The sequence below is a fragment of the Tursiops truncatus genome, chromosome X (genome assembly GCF_011762595.2).
Source record: "Tursiops truncatus isolate mTurTru1 chromosome X, mTurTru1.mat.Y, whole genome shotgun sequence".
Taxonomy (NCBI): domain Eukaryota; kingdom Metazoa; phylum Chordata; class Mammalia; order Artiodactyla; family Delphinidae; genus Tursiops; species Tursiops truncatus.
In genome coordinates, this window is record NC_047055.1 from 95,908,535 (window position 1) to 95,933,332 (window position 24,798).

Consider the following 24,798-nt stretch of genomic DNA (forward strand, 5'->3'; position numbering starts at 1 on the left):
TGAAAAAAAATGCACAACCTAAAAGTTGAGAATTATGTTTTATTTGGCCGATTTTTTTGAGGAGTTAAGCCCCGAAGACAGCCTATTAGATCACTCTGAGGGACTGTTTCCAAGAGGTAAGGGAGCAACAAGGATATACAGGAGTTTTGCAACAAAAACCAGGTAGTTTGAACATCAACATTAACATTACTGTTAATGAAGGAAAACGAGACATCAAGTTACTGAATTTAGCGCTTTTCTATGTATGGGAAGATGCAAGGGTCTGGGCTCATGGAAATCATTCCTTAGATATGCACCTTAACTATCTAGGGCCAGTATCCTGCTTTTCTCCATCCTGAGGACCCTCAGGGTGCACCATTGGGGGCGGCTGCAGTGGCTGAGGGCTTGAGGGCTGCACCATCCTTTGTTTACTGATATGGCAGGTGACATTTTTCATCCACAAAATCTGTTCTTCTTAATTCTTCTTTCCCTCGTAGTCTACACAGAGCCCTACAGCACATCTCCTGAGTGTTACGCATTTGTGGCTTATGAAGTCCATTTAGTGGGTCATGCCAGCACTTTTGCAAAACTTAAATGGAATAGAGTAGAAAATACAAGAGGGCATCACACCTTAAGCATTGCTCTGAAGAACTTATTTTTCAGTCATACGAATGTATGTGTGTACTGACATAACATTTATTTCTTACTGTGGGTTGTGGTCAAAAAAGCTGAAAAGTCCCTGCTTTTACAAACACAGTTTATAAATGAATATTTCTTTAGGGTATTTACAACCACTGAACATATTACCATCCAGTCACAGGGATGTAAAATGAGGGTGTATGTGTCTTGATGCAAATGAGATGCCTTATATCAGAGGAGACATTCTCTTGAGTAAACGAAGGAAATGAGGCTAACCAAACCTGATTCCAAAGTATCACCATTTAAAAGAATTTAAGAAGATACATGCACCCCAGTGTTCATAGCAGCACTATTTACAGTAACCAAGACATGGAAGCTACGTAAGTGTCCATCAACAGAGGAGTGGTTAAAGAAGATGTGGTACGTATATACAGTGGAATATTACTCAGCCATAAAAAAGAAGGAAATAATGCCATTTGCAGCAAGATGGATGGACCTAGAGATTAGCATACTAAGTGAAGTAAGACAGAGAAAGACAAATATATGATATCATTTATATGTGGAATCTTAAAAAAAGATACAAATGTACTTACTTACAAAACAGAAATAGACCCACAGGCATAGAAAACAAGCATATGGTTACCAAAGAGGAAAGGGGAGAGGAGGGGTGAATTAGGAGTTTGGGATTAGCAGATACAAACTATTATATATAAAATAGATAAACAACAAGGACCTACTGTATAGCACTCAATCTTTTGTAATAACCTATAAGGGAAAAGAATCTGAAAAAGAAAAAAAATATGTATGTGTGTTTATATATATATATATACACACACACACACACATATATATATTAAATAACTGAACCACTGTGCTGTACATCTGAAACTAACACAACGTTGTAAATCAAGTATACTTCAATAAAAAAAACAAAAACAAAAACCCCAAAAAATTCTTCCTATTTTTCTGTTTAGTAATATGTTCTAAAATAAAGCCTAGGGTGGAATTGAAATTTTTCATGCCTATGGTTTCCACACTCCATATTTTTACCTGTTTGAAAATTGCCCATCCTTAGTTTTTGATACTTCTTTGGTTTTCTTTATTATTTCCGTGATTGTGAGGGATAATTCCAGTCTGTCCACTACATTCTGTCAGGCCCTGAGATGTAGTTTCCCTGGATCGGGACGTTTGAGTTCAGGTAAAGCACCAGTTGGGGTCTCACTGCTCTTGTTTCAAGACCCTCGTCCTAATGTGCGGCTTTTCCTAGTCTGGTGATGGTTCATCTGCATAGAGGTGACATGCACAGCAGGAGTTGAGAATATCTGGTTTTAGTCTGCTAATCAGTTCATGTTTCCACCGCTTCTCAAGTAGTGTCAAATTCATCTTGATATTCTCATCACTTTAAAACTCCTCATTTGCACGAAAATATATGGAATCTGGGCAGTTTGTGTCCTAACAGGATGAACAAGATATTGCCCTGGTCTCGTGACTCATTCAGCAATTCTGTCACATGGCTGTGGGAATCGCAGGAGAGGTGGGAAGCTGCCAGATTCCTTGGAGGCGTGACTGCGTTTAGGACTGGGGTCCTGAGAGCGCCTCAGTATCAGCAGAGGGTCCGGACCACCCACCTGGGCTCTGGGCTTGCTTGCTCTCTGCCTCACTCCCAAACTAATCCCCTTCCTGCCTTCCATTCTTGATACTCTCTAGTTCTTTTCTCTATTGTTTTTTTTGGAAATAACTTTATGAAATAATTGTAAAAGTAATACTGGGCCATAGAAAAACATCTGAAAAGACTGAAAAGCATAAAATGCAAAAAGAAAAGCTGATCGCCTTAATCTACCACGTGAAGATAACCACTTTTGTTTGTTTTGTTTTTGTTTGTTTTTTTGGCCGCCTGGCCTGTGGGATCTTAGCTCCCTGACCAGGGATTGAACCCACACCCCCTGCAGTGGAAGTGGGGAGTCTTAACCCCTGGACCACCAGTGAAGTCCCAGAAGATAACCACTTTGAATATAGTTGTTTATAGGCTCTTCCACATACACGTTCACACAATTAAAATGATGTTATTTATCCATCTATTTTGGAGTCTTTTTGTAAACTTAAAATTCATGGTGGACATCTTTTCATTCCAATTAATAGTGTCAACAAAATTTATTGACAGAAATTTCAAACACACTGAGAAGTTGAAAGCATTTTTATGGTGAACCATCATATGGTACCAACTAGATTCTACAAAGAACATTTTACTGTACACGCTGCGTTGCATATGTATCTATCCCTCCACCCATCTAGTCTTTTTTTTTTTGGCCACACCGCATGGCTTTCAGGATCTTAGTTCCCTGACCAGGGATCGAACCTATACCCCCGGCAGTGAAAGCACCGAGTCCTAACCACTGGACCGCCAGGGAATTCCCTCAATACATCTAGTTTTTAAATACATTTCAAACTTATAGACATTAGCACCCCCATGCTTTAGTCTGCAGACCAGTATCATCTCAATTACTATTTGTGTCATTGCTTTTAATAGCTATATCACAATTTATTTAACTAGTCCCCTTTTAATGGACTAGTACAGTATTTTCAACATTTTGTTAGTATTAAACACCATCACAACAAGCATCCTTGTTTATGCACACTCACCTGATTGTTTCCTTAGGATGAATTCTGGAAGTGGCTGCCTTAAGGTACATGTGTATTTTTAAGGATTTTCACGTGTATTGCCAGTTTGCTTTCCGGAAAGACCATTCCCAATTGTCCATCTGTAAGCAATATATGAGACTATGTCCCCATACTCTAACGGACACTAGATATTACGAATCTTTTAAAGTTTTCCTAATCTCTTTGGGAAAATATAGTTTCTGGATTTAATTTGTTCTTTCCCAGACTTCAAATCCCTTCTTATCCGGCTGTGGCGGTCAGTGCTTGTTGGTCCTCCTCCCTTGGTCAGTCTAGACTCAGAGGCCCGTCTTCCCATTGCAGAGATGGGAAGTTCCATTGTCTGCTTGGGTGACTTTATGGATTAGACCCTGCCTCCATCTGACTCAGTTTTGTTGCCTGAGCCCCAAGAGGGCCGTTCTTTCCACTCTGATATAGTGTCATCCCCCCTTTCCCAGGTTTATCTGACCCACACAGAAAGCTTCTCCTGAGCTCTGATCGTGGCAATGGTAGGATATTGGCATACGTAGCAAAGCAAGAAAAATTTTAAGTGGACTTTAAGGAAGAACTTTAGACCATCATAGAGATAAAAGTTGAGAGCTTCTTGATACTAGGCTGGGATGTCTACGTCTCTGAACTTTGAGTTTTCATTGGGACGCTATCAGTCCTTGAGGCTGCTCTCTGCATCAGATTGTCTTCCGAGGGCATTTCCAGATCTAAGGTTCTCTAATTTTATTGGCAAAGCATGCTTTTTAGTTGAGGCCGAAACAGTCATTCTTAACTTCAAGGACAGACAAGTTCTTATCATTGCAAACGAATGAGAAGCCAATGTAATAGAACAAACTTTTTACATCATAGACATTATAATTGCTCTGGTTTAAAAAATGTTTTAAAAATTAAACATTGAGTAGAACAAAAGAATATTTATATAATATAGATAAAGTAATAAAAAACCAAATACTTCTGTGCTTACCAGCCAGTTAAATAAGAACATTACCAAAAAAGAATATAGGGGGACTTCCCTGGTGGCCCAGTGGTTAAGACTCTAGGCTCCCAATGCAGGGGGCCCAGGTTCCATCCCTGGTCAGGGAACTAAATCCTGTATGCCGCAACTAAGAGTCCACATGCCGCAACTAAAAGATCCCACATGCGGCAACGAAGATCCCATGTGTTGCAACTAAGACCTGGCATAGCCAAACAAACAAACAAACAAATTAATTAATTATAAAAAACCAAAAAACATAAGTGTTACCTTGAAGTCCTTGTTATGCTACTCCTGGATTCTAACCCTCCTATCTCTTCAAAGTAAACAATATCCTAACTTTGGGTTTATCATTCCTCTGGTGTTCTTTATAGTATTACTGGAATATGTTTGTATCTATAAAATATATTATTTACATTTGCATGGTTTTGACCTTTGTACAAATGGACTCATACTGAATGTATTCTTCTGTAACTTGCTTTTTTCACTCAATATTAGATTCTTGAGAATTGTTCATATTGTTGCATGTAGTTATAGTTTGTTTAGTCGCATTACTATATGAAATCCCATTATATAAATATGCCATAGTTTATTGATACTACTTTTTTTTTTTTTGCGTGGTATGCGGGCCTCTCACTGTTGTGGCCTCTCCCGCCGCGGAGCACAGGCTCTGGACGCGCAGGCCCAGCGGCCATGGCCCACGGGCCCAGCCGCTCCGCGGCACGTGGGATCCCCCCCGGACCGGGGCACGAACCTGTGTCCCCTGCATCGGCAGGCGGACTCTCAACCACTGCGCCACCAGGGAAGCCCTGATGCTACTCTTGATGTGCATTTGGGTTATTGCTAGTTTTATGTTATAAGAAACAGTGCTGTTGGGACGATCCTTGTTCATTTCTCTGGAGCGATGTGCAGGAATTTCTCTAGGATAAATACTTAGGAGTGGAATGGCTGGATCATAGTACATATATAACTTTGACTTTCTTCAGTAATACCAAATGATTTACTAAAGAGATTGTACCCATTTAAAGCACCAATGTGTGTTTCTACTGCTCAACACCCTTATCAGCACTTGATCTTGTCAGATTTTCAAATGTTTGCCAACTTGGTTTGGTGTGAAATGGTTATCACTGTGGTTTTCACCATTATTATTGAGATTTTAGTAATAATATAATAGTCATAATAATGTGGCTATGAATTCTCATGGGAAAGTTTTTTCTTCCTCCACTCAGTGCCCATGTACAAGACAAGAACTTATCTTTGTAACCCTGGTACACAGGATGGATTTATTTCTAGTTCATTATTTACACTGAGTGTGTAGACATTTGGAATATCAGCTTTGTGTAGGGAGATGGTGAGGGGAGTTGGGACATCTTTTTTTTTTTTTTTTTAAGAAGACAATCATAGCCGCCATTTATTGAGAACTCTTTAAGAGGAGGTCTTGGCAGTCTCTCTATATAAGTAAGTTTAGTTTTCATGTTTTTATTTCTTTTAATTTTTTCTTTTATTTATTTCTTTTATACAGCAGGTTCTTATTCGTTATCTATTTTATACATATTAGTATATACATGTCAATCCCAATCTCCCAATTTATCACACCACCCCCACCCCCGACCCCTGCTTTCCCTCCTTGGTGTCCATACGTTTGTTCTCTACATCTGTGTCTCTACTTCTGCCCTGAAAACTGGTTCATCTGTACCATTTGTCTAGGTTCCACATATATGCGTTAACATACGATATTTGTTTGTCTCTTTCTGACTTACTTCACTCTGTATGACAGTCTCTAGGTCTATCCACGTCTCTACAAGTGACCCAATTTCGTTCCTTTTTATGGCTGAGTAATATTCCATTGTATATATGTACCACATCTTCTTTATCCATTCATCTGTTGATGGACACTTAGGTTGCTTCCATGACCTGGCTATTGTAAATAGTGCTGCAATGAACATTGGGGTGCATGTGTCTTTTTGAATTATGGTTTTCTCTGGGAATATACCCAGGAGTGGGATTGCTGGGTCATATGGTAATTCTATTTTTAGTTTTTTAAGGAACCTCCATACTGTTCTCCATAGTGGCTGTATCAATTTACATTCCCACCAACAGTGCAAGAGGGTTCCCTTTTCTCCACACCTTCTCCAGCATTTATTGTTTGTAGATTTTTTGATGATGGCCATTCTGACCAGTGTGAGGTGATACCTTATTGTAGTTTTGATTTGCATTTCTCTAATTATTAGTGATGTTGAGCTAACGACTCTCTGCGGCCTGGGGGTTGCGAACCCCTGTGTTAAGGCATTATGTAAGTATGAGAGTGGATAAATGCCTTAGTTGATAGGTATTACTTTATCAAAGATTACTTTATCAAAGATTACTTTATCAATTTAAAAAAAAATTCCTTTATTAAATCAAAGTTGATTATCAATTTGGAATCCCTAGGTAAGTCATGTAATGCACTTATTTTCAAATTCTTTCTATTGCTACCAGCAGTAAGAAGTATATTTTACACCACAGTCCAGAGCACACAGTTGCATGTGCACACACACTAACACACACACACAGTATGTCATCACACCTAAGACTCCAGTGGTTGTCAAAGGCATCGTTATTTTAAATACCACTAAGAAAGAAAGAAGTGATGCCAATTAAATTACGCCATTCCATCGATTATAAAGGTCATCGTGAGTTCAGAGAAATTAAAATGTAAAAAAATGCTTTTTTAGAATCAGTGAAATATTATATATATAATATACATAATTATATTACTGAGCCAGAAGTTTCATAAACCTTTAGTATATACAGTGACTGTTTTTTCTCATTCTGATCTAATGTATTTTATTAAAAGTAAAGCTGATCCCCCATAAAAAGGAATGAAATAATGTCATTTGCAGCAACATGGTTGGACCTAGAGATTGTCGTACTGAGTGAAGTCAGTCAGACAGAGAAAGACAAGTATCATATGATGTCACTTATATGTGGAATCTAAAAAAAAAAAAGGATACAGGGACCTCCCTGGTGGTCCAGTGGTTAAGAATCCTCCTTCCAATGCAGGGGACACGGGTTTGATCCCTGGTCGGGGAACTAAGATCCCACATGCCGCGGGGCAACTAAGCCTGTGCGCCACAGCTACTGAGCCCGTGTGCTGCAAACTATACAGCCCGTGTGCCACAAAACACGGAGCCCACAGGCTCTGGAGCCCACCCGCAGCAACTAGAGAGAAGCCCGCACGCCGCAACAAAAGAGCCCACATGCTGCAACGAAGATCCCGCAGCTAAGACCTGATGCAGCCAAAAATGAAATGAAAAATTTTTTTTAAGAAAAGGATACAAATGAACTTATCTACAAAAGAGAAATGAGAGTTACAGATGTAGAAAACAAACTTATGGTTACCAGGGGGTAAGGGGGGGAAGGGATAAATTAGGAGATTGGGAGTGACATATACACACTACTATATATAAAATAGATAATTAGTAAGGGCCTACTGTTATAGCACAGGGAACTCTACTCAATACTCTGTAATGGCCTATGTGGGAAAAGAACCTAAAAAAGAGTGGATATATGTATACGTATAATTGATTCACTTTGCTGTACACCTGAAACTAACACAACATTATAAATCAACTATACTCCAATAAAAAATTTTAAAAACAGCTGATCCCACTAAATTTGTTGAACAGCACACGAAGCTGTTTTAGATCTGAGCTATTGTTTTGAAATAAGGAATTGGAGGTTATGTTCTGAGACTGATTTCTTATCCCAAATCAGAGGTCGTACCATATCCTTTGGTCATTCATTTCATTCAAATGTGAACCGATGGCCTGCTATTTAAGTCAGACCTCTTGATGGTAAGTGACAGAAACTCATCTTGAACCAGCTTTGGCCAAAGGGAGGTTTTGTTTTCTGTAAGGGCAGGGGTATGCTGGTGGGCCCAAGGCGTAATGGAACCAAGGGCTCAAATACCGTGAGATCGCTTTCTCTCCCTCTATCTCTGTTTTGTCCCTGCTCTTCTGTGATGATTTCATTCTCTCGGATTCGCATTCTCTACGAGACTTAACCTTTGTCATTGGCATATACAGGGATCATAGCTTCTTTTTACCACTGTATTTTCCTTTTACCATATTTTACGACCAGAGAAAAATCCTCTGAAGGATCTGATCGTTCCAGCTTGATGTGATCGTCCGTGTGGTCAGGGGTTAGGAAAAAGCCATCTCCGCTAGAAGCATGCGGGTAGCATGGGGGAATGGTACAGTTCTCGAGAAGGAGGGGTCCTGTTTCCCTCAGAAGAACACAGTGGATGCCCAGCACACCTAGAAAGGGGTAGCGCCAGGCATTGTGCATTGGAGTTCAGCCACTCCCACAAGGTAGTGCACAAGGCTTGCTGATTACATGTTGAAACCCAGAATTGCCATCAGTTCAGGTCCACCTTCTTTTTTCCCCAGAGCTTAAGCCTCCCAGTGAAGATAATAATAACTGACAGCAGCCAGTGTGTGACTGTCAGTTCAAGGACACTGGGTGGAAAATCATGCTTTCAAAATCCAAGAGCGAAACTACCCGGAAAAGAAACCATTCTACTTCTCATCACAGCAGAGCACGAAAGGCTTCAGGGGAAGCCCAGGTTTTCATCCTTGGGTGATGGTGTTCCATCCTCTGTCAGGGAGCCAGAGAATGTTCCAGAAGGATGAAGCCTCAGGTTTCAGCTGAACAGGCTGCAGCCTGTCACAGACAATCCTATGATGTTTATTTAAGGGGTGTTTTCTGGCAGTGTCTTTCCTCACTTCTCTCTTTCTTTCTCTGTTTCTCCCTACGCCCGTCCAGTCTGTCTGCCTGTCTCTCTCCCTTTAATCTACATTTTATCATTCTACAGCTACGCAGTTAGACGCTTGCCCTACTATCCTCAGTACACACTGCTGCAGTTTTATTTTCTTTTCTTAGTATCTCTCTTTCCTGAATCCTGTTCTTCTCAGTTTTGCTACAATGTTCCAGAATTTTGTAAATTATACCACTGGTTTACTGCCAAGAACGATGTGCCAGTTGCAGCCTTATTTGGGCAGCTTTTTTGAATCTTAAATACAGTATCTGTTTCTGTAAGTATAGCCTTCACTCAGGGAGATGGTGTCTCGCTTTGATGCTGGTGGAACAGCTCCAGCAGATCAGGGGTATGTAGACGAAAGTCTCGAGGGGAAGAAGCCTTTTGAGGAACTCTGGGTGGAGCAGTGCTGTGTTCACTGAAGCTCTAAGAGAGCAAGGATGTGTCTCCCAGATCCTCTCGATCAAACAACAGACAAGAGTTTATGAGATTTGTGGATGTGGCTTTTGTCTAATGGAGTGAACTCCAAGAGATTCACAGGAGACCCACAAGGTTCTTAATGAGTTATATATTCAGAAATATTATCAACATAACTTCCCTGAGAAGTTTTCTGTCTTCCTGGGAAGACAGAACCTACACACATCTGAAACAACTTCTGAAAAATCCAAACCCGTATAAGATCAGTGCTAATCCAAAAATAGGACAGAGCATGTGAATGTGAATAGACTTTAAAGTGAAGATTAGAAAAGACCAACTTAGAGGAGCTAGGCTTTGAAATAGCTTTTAAATCAGCAAAGGGGCTGAGAGGAGGGGAAGGGCTTTTCAGGTGGGTTGTGTAAAGGCAGAGAGACAGAAACAAGAAGTTGTGAAACGGCACAGGATTTATGATCAGAAGAGTTCAATCCTTGTTTGCCTTGTACTTGATATTCACTTCATTCTCTGAGCTGACATCAGAGCATGAACAAGGTTGCAAAGGGTTGCTGCCCTCCCCACCTATACATGCTAGTCCCTGAATGATACCTCCCTCATGGGATTGCCCTAGGACTTACTTAAAGAGGCAATGAAAATGAAGGAATCTGGTGAAGGTGTCATGCACCATGCTCATGGTTTATTACCAGTTGGAGGAGAACTACCATGATCCCAACTAGAGGTTGACTATAGGAATGTTCAGAGGGGACATAATTTGAAAACATGTACTGCACTCTTCTCCCCGTTACTGTCATTCCCTTTTACAGATGAGCAAACTGAGGCTCAGGAAAGGAAAGTGGCTTCCTCAGTCAATACCATAGAATTAGTGGAGGAGCTGGAACTTAATCCCAGGGCTCTTTCAATTGCATCCTACCAGAGAGGATGGCCAAGCGCGATTGAGGAAGCTCAGTCCCTGCTTGGCGTCTCATGGACTAGAACATCCAGGCCCTGAACAAATCAGGGCGAAGCAAAGGCTTCCCTTACTGCCCCCAGAAGCCTTTCTCAGATAGTCAGGTATCTTCCTTTGGAGGGAAGAAACAAAGAATTAACTAGACAAGGCTCTTATTACCTATGGGTGTTTCAAAATATTCTAAATCACTGTTTTTCCAATTATTTTGACTAAGACCCATAAGAAGAAATATATACTGTGACCTATTATTTGGGTTAATATAGTATTTATTGTCCAATCAGAACACTTTTGAGTGTGAGGGCGTGCTAGTGATAATAATGCAAACTGGGGATGCCCTACTGCACGTACACCTATATAATTAAAACATAAGTTGCACAAAGTAGTATTTATCTTTAATATGTGCAATGAACCCTGACATTTTCAATTCTGTTCTATTTCACTCTGAAAATACTAGTTATGACATTAAATTGGGTCAAAAGTTTGAAACGCTACTCTAGTTGATTGTTGGTACATGTGAGGGCTTTGGGATGGTGATGGGGAGGGGAAAAGAGGAGGGTGTATAGTGAAGTGAATGTCTGAGATGTACTGTAAGCTTGTCCCATCTGAATATTTTCGTGGATGTTCTCCTCCAAGAAAAATACTGGTAATAAACATTGCCTTCAGTCTACTCCCCACGATTAGCAAAAGGTTTATTTAGATCCATCTTTCTGGATCCCCTTGTTCCACTTGGGACGGGCATCGTCTCTGTGTACTTCCGCCACCCCCTTTTCTTACCCTTGGGCTTTTATCTGTTAGTCCGCCCCTGATTTAGAGGCGTAAAGCTTCCAAGGAAGAGGGTCTCATTTACAGTATCTGGCCCTCTGTGTACTCGCTCCTATATCTTGGAGTTGAAGCGGATGCTCTTGAAAAGCTAAATTGTCTTCTCTGCTCCACTCCTTCAAACACACACATTTATACACAACTCCTGGACATCTCTCCTCTGTCTCAATACTTTGCCAAGACATAACAGAGCAAGTCTTGCCTGCCAGTTGGGCATGTGAGACTCACACCTGGGCTTCTTCAATCAATGGTCCCCCGTATATTAGGACTAGCTAAGAAGCCCTTGCAAATTTACCCACAGAGGAGAGAAGGGTTACCACTCTACCCTCTGTCCACCCTTCCTCAGGCTCTCCCAAAATGTTGGAACGCTTGTAAGTGTTAGCAAAAGCCACAGAATGCGAGAGACTCAGGGGTAATGCTTCACAGCAGTAAAATAAGGCTCCCATTTTGTAAAGATCTTTAGGACATGAAGACATATAGAGAAACACAGGGGTTTTCCTGCCTCAAAGGATAAACTATGTAATATCTTGAGACTGAAAGTCACTTATTCCTAAAGCAGATTTTATCACCCAGTCATACGAATTCACGGACTAAACTTGACAACAGTTTATTTTACTAGAGAGGATTGAGTATGTGGCTTTTCCTGGTGGTTATTAAACTGAATGTATATATATATATTTTTTCCTAAATCATAACTCATACAAGATGGTTTAGACAGAGGAATTTAAGAACACACAGAGAAAAATTTGGTGGCACTAAGATTCCTGACTATGCTTAATGGTTTAAAAGATTCTTGAAAAACATATTAGCCCAGATATAAGTTTGTCTTATTTTAATATTTTTACCAGAAGCTCATTTACATGCATAGCAGGTCAAGGTAGTAGAAGCCTAAAATATATACATACTAAATTAAATAGAAAATGTGATTAGGAACTATCAAATGAGAAGTTTGTAAAACAAACCAAGAATAATACTAATTATTTTAATATAGTATTTTAGAAACATATACCTATGCCATTTAACCTTTATTTTTTTATTTTTATTTTATTTTATTTTATTTTATTTTTGTGGTACGCAGGCCCCCCACCGCTGCGGCCTCTCCAGTTGCGGAGCACAGGCTCCGGACGTGCAGGCCCAGCGGCCATGGCTCACGGGCCCAGTCGCTCCATGGCATGTGGGATCTTCCCGGACCGGGGCACGAACCCACGTCCCCTGCATCGGCAGGCGGGCTCCCAACCACTGCGCCACCAGGGAAGCCCTAACCTTTATTTTAATATAGTATTTTAGAAACATACCTATGCCATTTAACCTGTGAGGCATGGCCAGTTGGGGTATTTGAGTTTTAGGGAGATTCAGTTGCTGTCTTACCTTGGTTCCCTAGAAGCAGAGTCTGTGACTTGCAGGGGGACTGCTCTCAGGGAAAAGATGTCAGTGAAGAGGGGAGGGAAAAAGACCCAAGGAAGGATACAGTCTCAGGTAAAATCTAGCACCGTAAGGTCCTCAGCCACATAAATCCTGCAGGCTTGTACTTCCACCCACACCCCCTTTTTTGTTTTTAAAACAAATACTGCTTCTTATATCAGAATTTGTGTACATTACAATCTGGTCATGGCTTAGCTGGCTCAGGGTTTCTCATGAGGTTGCAATCAAGTTGTTGCCTTGGCCTGAGGTTTAATCTGAAGGCTCGACGTGTGTGTGTGTGTGTGTGTGTGTGTGTGTGTGTGTGTGTGTGTAGATCTTCTTCCAACCTTATTCACATGATTATTGGCAGGCTTTGGTTCCTCACCACATGCGCTTCTCCGTATGGGACTCCATCAGGACTTGGTAGTTGGCATGCCCCAGGATGCGTGATCCAAGAAAGACAGTGAGAGAATGTCCAAGATGGAAACCACAGTCCTTTTATATCTCAGAAGAGATATAACATCCCTTCTGCTATATTCTTTTCATTAGAAGCAAAGTCAATAAGTCCATCCCAATACGGGAGAGTTATACAAAGGTATGAATTCTGGGAGAAAGGGATCACGGGGGGCTGCATATCACAGTCTACCCTCTGGCACCCAGTGATCCATGTCCTTCCCACATGCAACATACACTCATGCCCTCCCAAGGTCCCTAGAAGTCTTATCCCATTGTAGCATCAGCTCGAAGTCCAGAATCTCATCATCTCAATCAGGGCCAGGCGGGGATGAGGTGCCTTCTATGTACTTCCTTAACTGTAACTGCTTGAATACAGTTCTCCTCTATCTGTAGACCTGTAAAACCAAAGAGGTATCTTCTCCCCACATACCCAACCTAGAATGGTTGAATAGCCGTAATATAACTGCTATAGAGATTCCTGTTAAAAATGGGGTTAAATGGGAGGCATAAAGGAGTCACTGTTCCATAGAAGTCCTGAAATCTAGCTGGCCAAGTTTTGGTAGTTCTTTCTTCAGGCCTCACAGTCTGGAAAGAATTCTTTATGGTTCTCTGCTCTATTCTCTACGCTCTTGATTCCACCCTCTAAGCAATCTTTCCTTTTCCAGGAAGGGTAACACCTATTTACAGCTAAGCAGCTCTATGAGCCTGTTTCCTGACAGTAGAATTCTGGGAGTTCAAAGGGCTCTCCTCACTCTATAATGTCTCTGTCCCCCTCAGTCATGTTGGTAATATTTCTGAATATATACCTCATTAAGCACTTTGTGGGTCTCCTGTCCATTAGACATTCTGTCCATTAGACAGAAGCCACGTCCACAAATCTCACAGACATAAACTCTTCTCTGTTGTTTCTTTGAGAGGATCTGGGAGACACACCTTTACTCTCTAAAGGGACTCTTGTATGACTGAAAGTACTCTGAAGCACCACCTTGACTTAACAAAGGATTTGACGGTCATATCCTTGGCTTTATCTGTAGGCTGTGTTTTCCTGGCAGTGCCCTGGATTTGATCTTTGTTCAGAAGCCATTCAAATGTCCTTTTGACTTTACTACAGCTGCAGTGTAGCCCCTTTGGCAAATCATTTGCTAGCACTAAATCATCTGGTTCCCGTAAATGAATACCCTGTGGCTTCCAACAGTGCAAAATACCTTTTCCTTTTTCTTAAAATTTATTTATTTATTTTAATTTATTTATTTTTGGCTGTGTTGGGTCTTCATTGCTGCGTGCAGGCTTTCTCTAGTTGCGGCCAGCTGAGCTGGGGCTACTCTTCATTGCAGTGCGTGGCCTTCTCATTGCGGTGGCTTCTCTTGTTGCGGAGCACAGGTTCTAGGCACGTGGGCTTCAGAAGTTGTGGCACGCAGGCTCAGTAGTTGTGGCTCGCGGGCTTAGTTGCTCCGCAGCATGTGGGATCTTCCCAGACCAGGGATCGAACCCGTGTCCCCTGCATTGGCAGGCGGATTCTTAACCACTGTGCTGCCAGGGAAGTGCCCCAAATACCTTTTTCTAAACATCCAAATCTCCAGTATTGTCACCGTTCAAATTTATATCCTGAAGCTATACTGCGTGGGATAAAACCATTCCAGACATACGAGCATAATGACACATGATTTATGTGTCATAAGAAACATGAGGCAGATTTTTCTCTTTTCTTCCAACATTTGTCAGCTACCAATTCTGAATCATATGCTAGGTATACAAGGCAAATTAGACATGGTTCTCACCATTGAGCAATTTAGAGACATGATTTATCTCCACAAAATATATATTTTTAAATTAAGTCTAGACCTATGCTGTCTAGTATGGTAACCACTAGCCACATGGCTGTAAAAATTTAAATTAACTAAAGTTCAATGAAGTAAAAAATGTATCCCCCCAGTTGTACTAGCCATATTTCAAGTGCTTAATGATCACACGTGGCTAGTGGCTATCCTATTGTACGGCATAGATATAGAGCATGTCCATCATTGCAGAAAGTTCCATTGGATAACAATAATCTAGAGAAGAAAGCAGTAAGATCTAATAAAGATAAGCACTTATCCTTGTTTTAAATATATTTGTCTCTCCTCTCCCATACTAAAAAGTTTCAAATATCAAGGAGATACTGCATACTTCTTTAGTAAATACTCTAACATGCTTCATAATAAAGAATGCTGTAAAACCATGATTCTTAATAATTTTTTGGATCACAGACCCTTATTAAAATCTACTAAAAGTTAGCAAGTTTTTCCCCAGGAAAGTATATTCATGTACCAAAAAGCATGTCCAATTGCAAGGGGTTCATGGACTCCCCCAAAGCGCTTCCATTGTTCCTCTAGGAGGCCAGGGACTCAAGTTAAGAATCTTTACTGCGAAGTGAGTTTGATTTTCCCATTGACTTTCAGTATAAAATTGATGATGCAGTTTACTATTAAATATGATGACTCCCGATAGTAATAAAATTATTATTAGAATAAGGATGACGAGGGGGAAAAACAGAAATTTCTGACAAAAGTTAAGAATGTATAGCTATCTTCAGAATAATTAAAAAATAAACCCAACCCTTTGAGCTAAAACTTTAACACAGAACCAGCAAATCTGTCAACTTGCATCATGTATCACAGTCAATACAGGAATGTAATTTAGCAGATTGGCTACATCTTCCATTAGTTTCAAATGCTCCCTCTACCCACCACCGTCACAATGAAAAAACTTTTAGGGTGATGAAAAGAGCAGTCTAGCCTTCTAAATCTAAATCCCTGGTGTAATTCTAATACATTTAATAGATATTTCTTAAGAGTGTGTTGGTTGCCTCAATGGTGTTAACTACCGGGACATACTGGATGAAAGGGTGGGATTCAATGGACCAGGAAGACCCTTCTTTGAACTTTGGAAAAAAAGGAGTGACTATTTCTTTGCAAATCTGTTGATTTAGATGAAGTTTCTGCAAGGAGAGCAGAATTCTAAATGGAATTGGCTCCAGGTGTGGCTGAGGGACAGAATCCTACATGGCACTGAGTTTCTGATTTCTGAGCCAATGTAGAATTTGTATTTGTGTAGAAGAAGCACTGAAGCATTCTTTCCAAAGAGTGGTAATCTGAACCACATGAGGACTGATTAATGGTTTTCATGATAAAACCTCAATTAACCAGAATTCTAAAGGGACAGCCTTTTGTAAATAAAGAAGAGTTTGTTAGGAAACCTCCCTCTCTCCTTCCCTGCCAATTTCTGTCTCTCTTTTTATTCCTTTCTTTCTATTTTAACCCTGTGGAAAATCTTTCTCTAATATGTGTGAATTTCCTTTGCTGCTTTAGTGAGCTTTAATACGTACAGTCTGCTGAACATAAGTTAGTCAGTGGTCTTTGATCTTATTGTATCCTTCATGATGTCCATTTTGTAGACTAGTCATCATTTTTTATAGAAGTGGATATATGAGTTTAGGCTGAATATAAACTGGGATTCTGGGGGAAGGGGTAGCTAATATCCGTTTATTTTGTATTCTCTTATCTCCTGTCAGTAATAGGCAGTAAATTTCCTGTTCATTTGTGAATCAGTTTGAATGCATTAAGCTGCAAGTGACAGTGCTATTCACAATGGCTTAAATTGAAAGGACATTTATTATTGACCTAGCGAGAAGTATGGAGGTAGGATGTCTAGGGTTGATTTAGTAGCCCAATAAAGTCATCACAGACCCCAGGTTCTTTTAATAGTTCCACTCTACCATCCTCAGCCAAAAACCTTTTGTCCTGAGACATCTTACCTCATGGTTGCAAAATGGCTGCTGTAGCTTCAGGCATTTATCCTTACACCATAGCTTCCAAAGCAGGAAGGGAGAAAAGAGGGCAAAAGAGTTTTCTTGTGCACTTTTCTCTTTTATCAGGGGGAAAGTCTTTTCCATAAGCCCTGTTCCCCCAAAGCAGACATATTTTTCCTTGTCACTGGCCAATACTGGGTTTCATGCCTACCCCTGGAACAATCATTGGCAAAGGGGAATTTATGACTTAGAGTCATCACAGTGCAAGATAGGCAGAGAGAGATAATGAGTGGTTGTGATCTAAGTGGAGGTGGATGGACCAATATAAGTGTGCTACTAATCAAGTTGCTAATCAAGGTAACCTCTTGAGATCATCTGAACTGTCTGCCTTGCAGGCTCTAATTTAAGTAAAGGCAGTAGTGAGAATGCCTGGTTTGGGGTTTAAATGGGCTTTCCAAAGAAACAACTGAGGGCTTCCCTGGTGGCACAGTGGTTGAGAATCCGCCTGCCAATGCAGGGGACACGGGTTCGAGCCCTGGTCCGGGAAGGTCCCACCTGCCGCGGAGCAACTAAGCCCGTGCCCCACAACTACTGAGCCTGTGCTCTAGAGCCCGTGAGCCACAACTACTGAGCCCATGTGCCACAACTACTGAAGCCCGCACGCCTAGAGCCCATGCTCCGCAACAAGAGAAGCCACCGCAGTGAGAAGCCCGCGCACCACAACAAAGAGTAGCTCCCGCTCGCCTCAACTAGAGAAACCCACGCGCAGCAACAGAGACCCAACACAGCCAAAAATAAAAAAAACAAAGAACTGAGCAAGCCAAAACAAGATGGAGCAATAGTTTAAAAAAAAAAAAAAAACAAATGAACAGAAGAGCTGCTTTACTCTGCCAGGGACGCTGCTACCTTGGGGGTGGTGACGCGAACCATCTTTATATCTCCTTTTGACTCATTATAAAGACTTGTCTCATGGTGTAACCAGGAGGGTTCCTCTCTTTAGGCAAACATTTACCACTCTTCAAATGACACCAGAGTTGAGCTTGTGGTCTTGAATCTGTGGTTTAACAATGCATGTAGTTTATTCCTGACGTGCCTGGTGAAGGCAAATGGAGAAAACTCAGAACCCAGAGTATAGAAATCCAGTTTCTGACAATCGGCCCTGAACTTGTTTGTGTAACAATCCTCTTAGATGTGTAACAAGGCTTTGGCATGTGAGGACTTGCAATAACCTCGTAAAAGAGAATGTTCTTATCTGTGATGGTTGCGGTCCCTGCTGGTAAATGTGTGATCAAGATGGTGTTAACTCAACAGTCAGTGATCAGACTAGGAAGGCTAGGAGGAAAGATCTCTAAATGTAAGATTATCGCTTTGAAGTTTGGGGCCTGGTACTGCTTTAAAGATTAAGTATCTACCATTTACTGGAATTCAATATTTAACAGGTTAAAAATGAGTCAGTTCCAACTTCCAAATGAGTTTAAATTTTGAAATTAAGCACAGACTTTCTCTATGAGGCTGTTGTTTTCAAGGGTAGCAAGACTCATCACGCAATTTGACTTTAGCCATGCCTCGGTGAGAGGTTTTGAATACACAGCCACATCATCAGTTTCAACACTCATCTCCTACAGATATACCAAGACAGCTTTATATTTCTTTGTCATTAAGATAAGACATTTGATTTTCCTCCTTATCCTCCACCCAAGTTCATTTCATACAATGGACTGATTCTCAGGTAACATAAACGCCCACTTCTACCAGGTTTTCCTTGATTGCTGGAGAAAGTCTGGGCCGTATCTGAGTTATACACATTTTACTGCGTCTCCTCTGGCATGAGACTCATAGCCATCGGCCTCTTCTCAGAGTGAAGTTGACTTTCTTTCAATTCCGAGTCGAGAATTTCACTTGGCACGTGGTAATTCCAAAACCATTTGAGGCTCATCTTGATTGGCTCTGGTCATCTCAGCCCAGCCAGGTTCACTCTGAGAGGTCCCCTGTCCCTTCACGAATGGCCACAAAAGCTTTTACTCTTGGCTGTGCGTTCTAATAGCCCCTCTTGCATGGACTGTGCCAAAGCAGTGCTTCAAAAATATTCGTCCGTATCATGTGGCTTTTCTTGCTGCAGTTTCTGTTCTGTTTTATTGTAGGATCTGGAGACTCACCACTAGAAGACGATGAAGTCGCGTATTCACACGCTAGATATAAAGGTGAATGCTTTGCTTATGTGCTAATGAAGACCTGCTGATGCCAGGAGGACTTTCCTTTTTGCCCTGCAGAGCAGACTATAATAAAGTGACCAGACAACACATTTTAAGTTCTAATTACCTGTCGAGAAAACAAAATGTTTTAAAATTAATATGCATACGCTCCCATTTGAAAGAAAATACAGAAAAACAAATGAAAGAAAACGAAAAGCATTTGGAAATCTCTGAAGTGCTGTCCTTCAGCACCCCAGTGGTCATTTTATTCTCATCAGTTTCTTTACTGTCCTTACTTCTGCAAAGCCAAGCTCTAGCTGATTAAAGTGAAAATCAAGCCATGAGTTCTACCTGATTCATACATTACAGCCAGAATCGTCCAGAGTAAACCATCCAAGGTCAAATCTGGACCCAGTGCTGCTAATGTACTGAGATGAATGAGGAATGAGAAAACTTGATTTTCATAAGCTCATTTCATTGTGCTCTTTCTGAGTCTGGCTTGGCTCCTGAAATGATGAGTAAAGTGTGTTGCCCAATGAAACTTTAATGATAAAGAACTCCACCTCTACACATTTCCAGCAATCCACCCCCTCCAGCAGGTATAAAAAGCCTAAACAAGAACCTTCTATGCAGGCTCAGGTAAGTATGTCCATAAATATTTTCTAATGGTGAGTCGTTTCTCTGAAGCTTTGGGAGCCCTGAGAAAAGTGAGGGTAAATTTAGATGATTTCTCTCTGAATTCAGTTCCTTTTACAGTTGAGAAATAATTTGAAGACCATTGATTAATAAAGGTCTATTGTGGCATTTTGCCCAGGAAATGTATCTGCGTTTGGCAGGAGGACACTCCCCTGCTCTGTCGTGATATGTCTGAGTTATAAGAGAATCAGGGTAGTACTGGTCAGCCTTTGGTTGGAGAGAGTCCTTCAGTTGTTTTCCACACAAGTGAACAACCTTGCTAATATACTGACTGGTGTCTATGTCCAGGTGTTTCCCACCATGTTCCACGCTTGCTTATGACCTGTGAATACAGATACTCATTCCTATCCACAGCTCCTATATTACTGCCTCAGGAATTAACCAATCCAGCAAAGCACAAACTTGTTAATTAGATGTTTGGGGTAAGGTGGTATTCTGATTCCTAACACTTTTTTTTTTTAACGTCTTTATTGGAGTATAATTGCTTTACAACGGTGTGTTAGTTTCTGCTTTATAACAAAGTGAATCAGCTATACGTATACATACCTAACACTTCTTAATTGAGAGTTTTGAAAAATCTTTTTTTTTCGAGTCCCTTATTGAAAAATCTTCCTAAAACACACGTGTGCACGTGTGACCCTTCACATGTCCAAGAGGGGTTATATAGTGCCCTCAGATTATTGTTCTCAATGTTCATCCTCGCTTCGCAGCACTGCAAGTGTGGAAGGTAAACCAGATGTAGGAAAATATGTGCCTGGCCTAGAGCTTACCCGGAATGTTTAAGAATAAATACTTCTTAGGAAATTGTTTTCATTGTCATTTTTTTTTAGTTTTAAAACTTAGAGGCAAACCGTTGTCCGTTGGGAGATTAGTTCTAGATCCTTAGGCCCCTATACAGTGTCTGGCGCATACTCAGTAAATGTTTTTTTTGAATTAAATTGATAATTTATAAAATTTATCAAAGAAAAAAGAAAGTGAAGTGTAACCAACATTTAATGTGGCAAGCATTGCTTTTGATTCTTTTACTTGGAATGCCATCCTGTCTTCACACTAATTGAGGGAAGGAGGAAGGAGCGTAGAGATATGTTGTTATTATTTACAGATGAAGGAACCGCAGAGTAGAGAGGGGAGGTGACCTGCGCAGACTCACACAGCTAGCAAACGTTATGTTTGAGTCTGAAATCCAGATGTTTTAGCTCAACATTCAGAGTTCACTAGTAGCTCCTTGGTCTGCTACGTGACACTGCTTACCCCAGGAGCTCCACAATGGCCCAGGGAGATGAAAAATTTTTCCTGAATAATCGATTTAGATGTCTCCCTGAATAAACCCTGTCTTAATTAAAGCAGCATAAGAGCTTCCTTTCTCTAAACCTCTATGTTAAATGTTTCGCTAATTCACTTTTAACTCATGCTATTTGCATGCACTTCAAATTCAAGTCACTCACTGAATTTTTAATTCTTATCACTGCAGGGCTGTTAAAATGTCAAAATATCTTCCAAAGGTTTGTCTTGGAAAGTAATCCAAAAGAAATTCCTTTTGCAAATAAATAAAAACAAGATTTTTTTCCCCCCACATGTTGACAACAGCACAGCTCTTGGATGCGTAGGCAGCTCCGCTGGAAGGATTTGAAGACTCAAAATAGCTGAGTAAAAAAAGTCTGCTAATTGCATGGTTGTACTGAAATATGCGAATTTGTAATATATGTATATGCAGGTCATTCTCTAATGGACCTGCTGCCTTAAATATTTGTCCTGGGCACATTTGTGGAAAAGACAACCATAATGTGTGTGTGCTAAGAATCGCAGGTCTGCTGCCTCATATTAGTTTACTCTAAAATCGTGCCCCTCGGGCTTCCCTGGTGGCACAGTGGTTAAGAATCCGCCTGCCAATGCTGGGGACACAGGTTCGAGCCCTGGTCCAGGAAGATCCCACATGCCGCAGAGCAACTAAGCCCGTGCACCACAACTACTGAGCCTGTGCTCTAGAGCCCGCAAGCCACAACTGCTGAGCCCGTGTGCCACAACTACTGAAGCCCGCGCACCTAGAGCCCGTGCTCCGCAACAAGAGAAGCCACCGCACTGAGAAGCCTGCGCACCCCAACGAAGACCCAACGCAGCCAAAAATAAATAAATTTAAAAATGAAAAAATAAAATCGTGCCCCTCCTAAACTCACGCCAAAGTCCAGAAGCTGGAGGATGTGTTTTCAACATTTGAGCGAAAAACAAGTAGAGAATTGGACGCTCTTCCAGTTTGTACATCTGTGGAATTGTGATCAGGACCCAGAATGTAAAAAGGATTTGCCTTTAGCTGAAAGGTTTACAAGAGACTATCCAAAGTTATCAGTCAGAAGAAGGATTAAGGAAGTAGGCATGGGTGTGAGAGGGGTAGGAGATCAGAGAGGAATAAGAATTTGAATCATACAACTTCAAAGCTAGATGGGACCTTTTTTATTTTGACATTTTAGCACCTATATAAATATAAAATTTAATCAGAATAAAAATAACCATTGTAGATGGGACTTTGAAAATAATCTCATCCATTCCTCTCTTGTATAGACTATGAATGTGGGTCCCTGAAAATTTTTTTGAATTGTCCAGGTTACTAGGAGATGATAGATAATATCTGCCCAGGCCTCTTGACTCTGCCCAGTATCCACCATACTCCGCTAGCTCACTGTTTTCATTGTCTCCCTCTGGGTCTCCCATATTCATTCTCACCTCATCACCCTTCTGCCCTCTCCAATGGGGATTTCATTTTCTCTCTCTGGAGCCCAGTTCTCAATCAAGGATTTCACAGTTTGGCCTGTGAGATGGTGACAAAAGGGTAGTGAAGGGGACCAGTTGGCAAGAGAAGAAGAGGCTAGAGCTGGGGAAGCACAGAAGCCTTGCAGTCCAGCAGGGGAATAGGGCAGACAGGGAAACTAAGAGGAAGTGAGGCAGTGGGGAAGTTAGGAGGAAGGGGTGGGGGAGAGGACAAAGACAAAGAGGTCAGGCGACAGATGACTTTTAAGATTTAACACCGTGAGGGCTTCCCTGGTGGCGCAGTGGTTGAGAGTCCGCCTGCCGATGCAGGGGACGCGGGTTCGTGCCCCGGTCCGGGAAGATCCCACATGCCGCGGAGCGGCTGGGCCCGTGAGCCATGGCCGCTGAGCCTGTGCGTCCGGAGCCTGTGCTCCGCAGCGGGGGAGGCCACAGTGGTGAGAGGCCCTCGTACCGCAAAAAAAAAAAAAAAAAAAAAAAAAGTGCTTCTTTGAGCTTGAAAACACCAAGTGCATTTTGGAGTTTCCTTGTGGGTGGTCTTTCCTATTACAGTTGGAAAAGAGGCAGAAAGAGAGAGGGGGAGAGAAATATACCTCACTTCTAGTAGTCATAGAAGCCAGTAGGTTCCAAATGTTAGTTTAATTTGAGTGGTAGGCATCTATGGATTTTTCCAGAATTTATCTTAAGGACTTTTGATTATAGAAGAAATATCCACAACTTGGCAGTGCTAAGCAAACATACCCCAAACTGTGATCTTGAAATCTCTTAGCTTCATGGCTTACCTGGAGCCATCACCAAAGAAAGAACTGAAACATTTAAAATTAGTTCAATAATTCTTTATAGGACTTCCCTGGTGGCGCAGTGGTTAAGAATCCGCCTGCTAATGCAGGGGACACAGGTTCGAGCCCTGCTCCGGGAAGATCCCACATGCCCGGAGCAACTAAGCCCGTGCGCCACAACTACTGAGCCTGTGCTCTAGAGCCCGTGAGCCACAACTACTGAAACCCGCGAGCCACAACTACTGAAGCCCGTGCGCCTGGAGCCCTTGCTCCGCAACAAGAGAAACCACCGCAATGAGAAGCCCGCGCACCGCAACGAAGAGTAGCCCCCGCTTGCCACAACTAGAGAAAGCCCGCGTGTAGCAACGAAGACCCAACGCAGCCAAAAATAAATAAATAAATTTTAAAAAATTCTTTTATACTTAGAGGAAAATAATGGAGATATGTATGCTGTTTTGTACTTTACTTCAGGGTCCAGATTTTTTCTCATTTAAAAATGTTAGCATATACAGACTAGATGTATAAACCCAAGAGGAAGGAAACTTTGTTCAAGGAAGGCCTGGAGGCCTAGCGTAAGCTCTTGCAAGACTGCATCCAAGAGATCAAACTTAATCAGCTGTAGGCTAAGCGTGGGGCATCACTTCTCCCCAGAAAGTCCAGGAAATACTGTTTGAGTCCTGACGGTAGCACCCACTTGAAGCTGTCTGCAAAACATTATATGATGAAAATATTAGGCAAAGGAGATGTCAAAGCACATAAGTAAAAAAAAAAAACAAAAAACAGTCCACGCACGAGACCTGGACAGAACTGTTGGTTTTCATGGCTGAGAAGCAGCCAGAAACACATCATCAGAAGAGAATTCCTGGCAAAGTCAAACAGGGGATTTCCTCCTTCTTGGCCACATGATGGCGCACGAACTTCACTCACTGTCAGCTCAGGTGCTGGGGTGGAGGGAGAAGCTGGCAGCCCTAGGGAGGGGGCTCCTGTTCAAGGCGTGGAGAGCCTGACAGGCTTGAGGGAGCCAGTCTCTGGTCCTCATTGACTGTACGGTGGCCACTGTGGGAGCTTTCGAGGAGCTAGTCTTGCCCTACTAATTTTATGGCCCTCAGCGACACCTTCCAAAGGCCCAGGGGAGAGGTTCTGCTTTAATAGTGTCATCCTAAGCTGTGCTCTGGGCAACTACGAGACCAAAATCAAAACACCCTGGAACTTTGCCATTGGAGAAGGGTGTCATCTCTTACCTAAATGGGGCTTAACTGGGGACATCTGAAAAAGGAGGTCGCTTCCCAATGGGGAGAAATTGTTCTGTGACCTTAAGCCCAAATTATATCCTGTGGCAAAACCCTGGAAATTGTTGCTTCGTTCACATTGATTAGGATCGTATTAAATGCTTTTACAGTGAATATGATACAGACTTGGAAAAAAATCTAAATTAACCAATTATTGACTCCCCCGCCACTCTGTATGGATGGCTGGG

General features: G+C 41.6%; 1 protein-coding gene across 3 annotated transcripts in view; it reads left to right on the plus strand.

The window, feature by feature from the left end:
* SRPX (sushi repeat containing protein X-linked) overlaps positions 1–24,798 on the plus strand; it is a 100,401-nt gene that overhangs the window by 25,464 nt on the left and 50,139 nt on the right. For 2 of the 3 annotated variants that reach the window (XM_019943519.3, XM_004318042.4), the window contains exon 2: positions 19,036–19,095. The exons of the other annotated variant lie outside the window; for it this stretch is intronic. In XM_019943519.3, the coding sequence (XP_019799078.2) occupies positions 19,036–19,095 (60 nt within the window). The remainder of the gene's footprint in view (positions 1–19,035; positions 19,096–24,798) is intronic. 3 annotated transcript variants of the gene reach the window in all.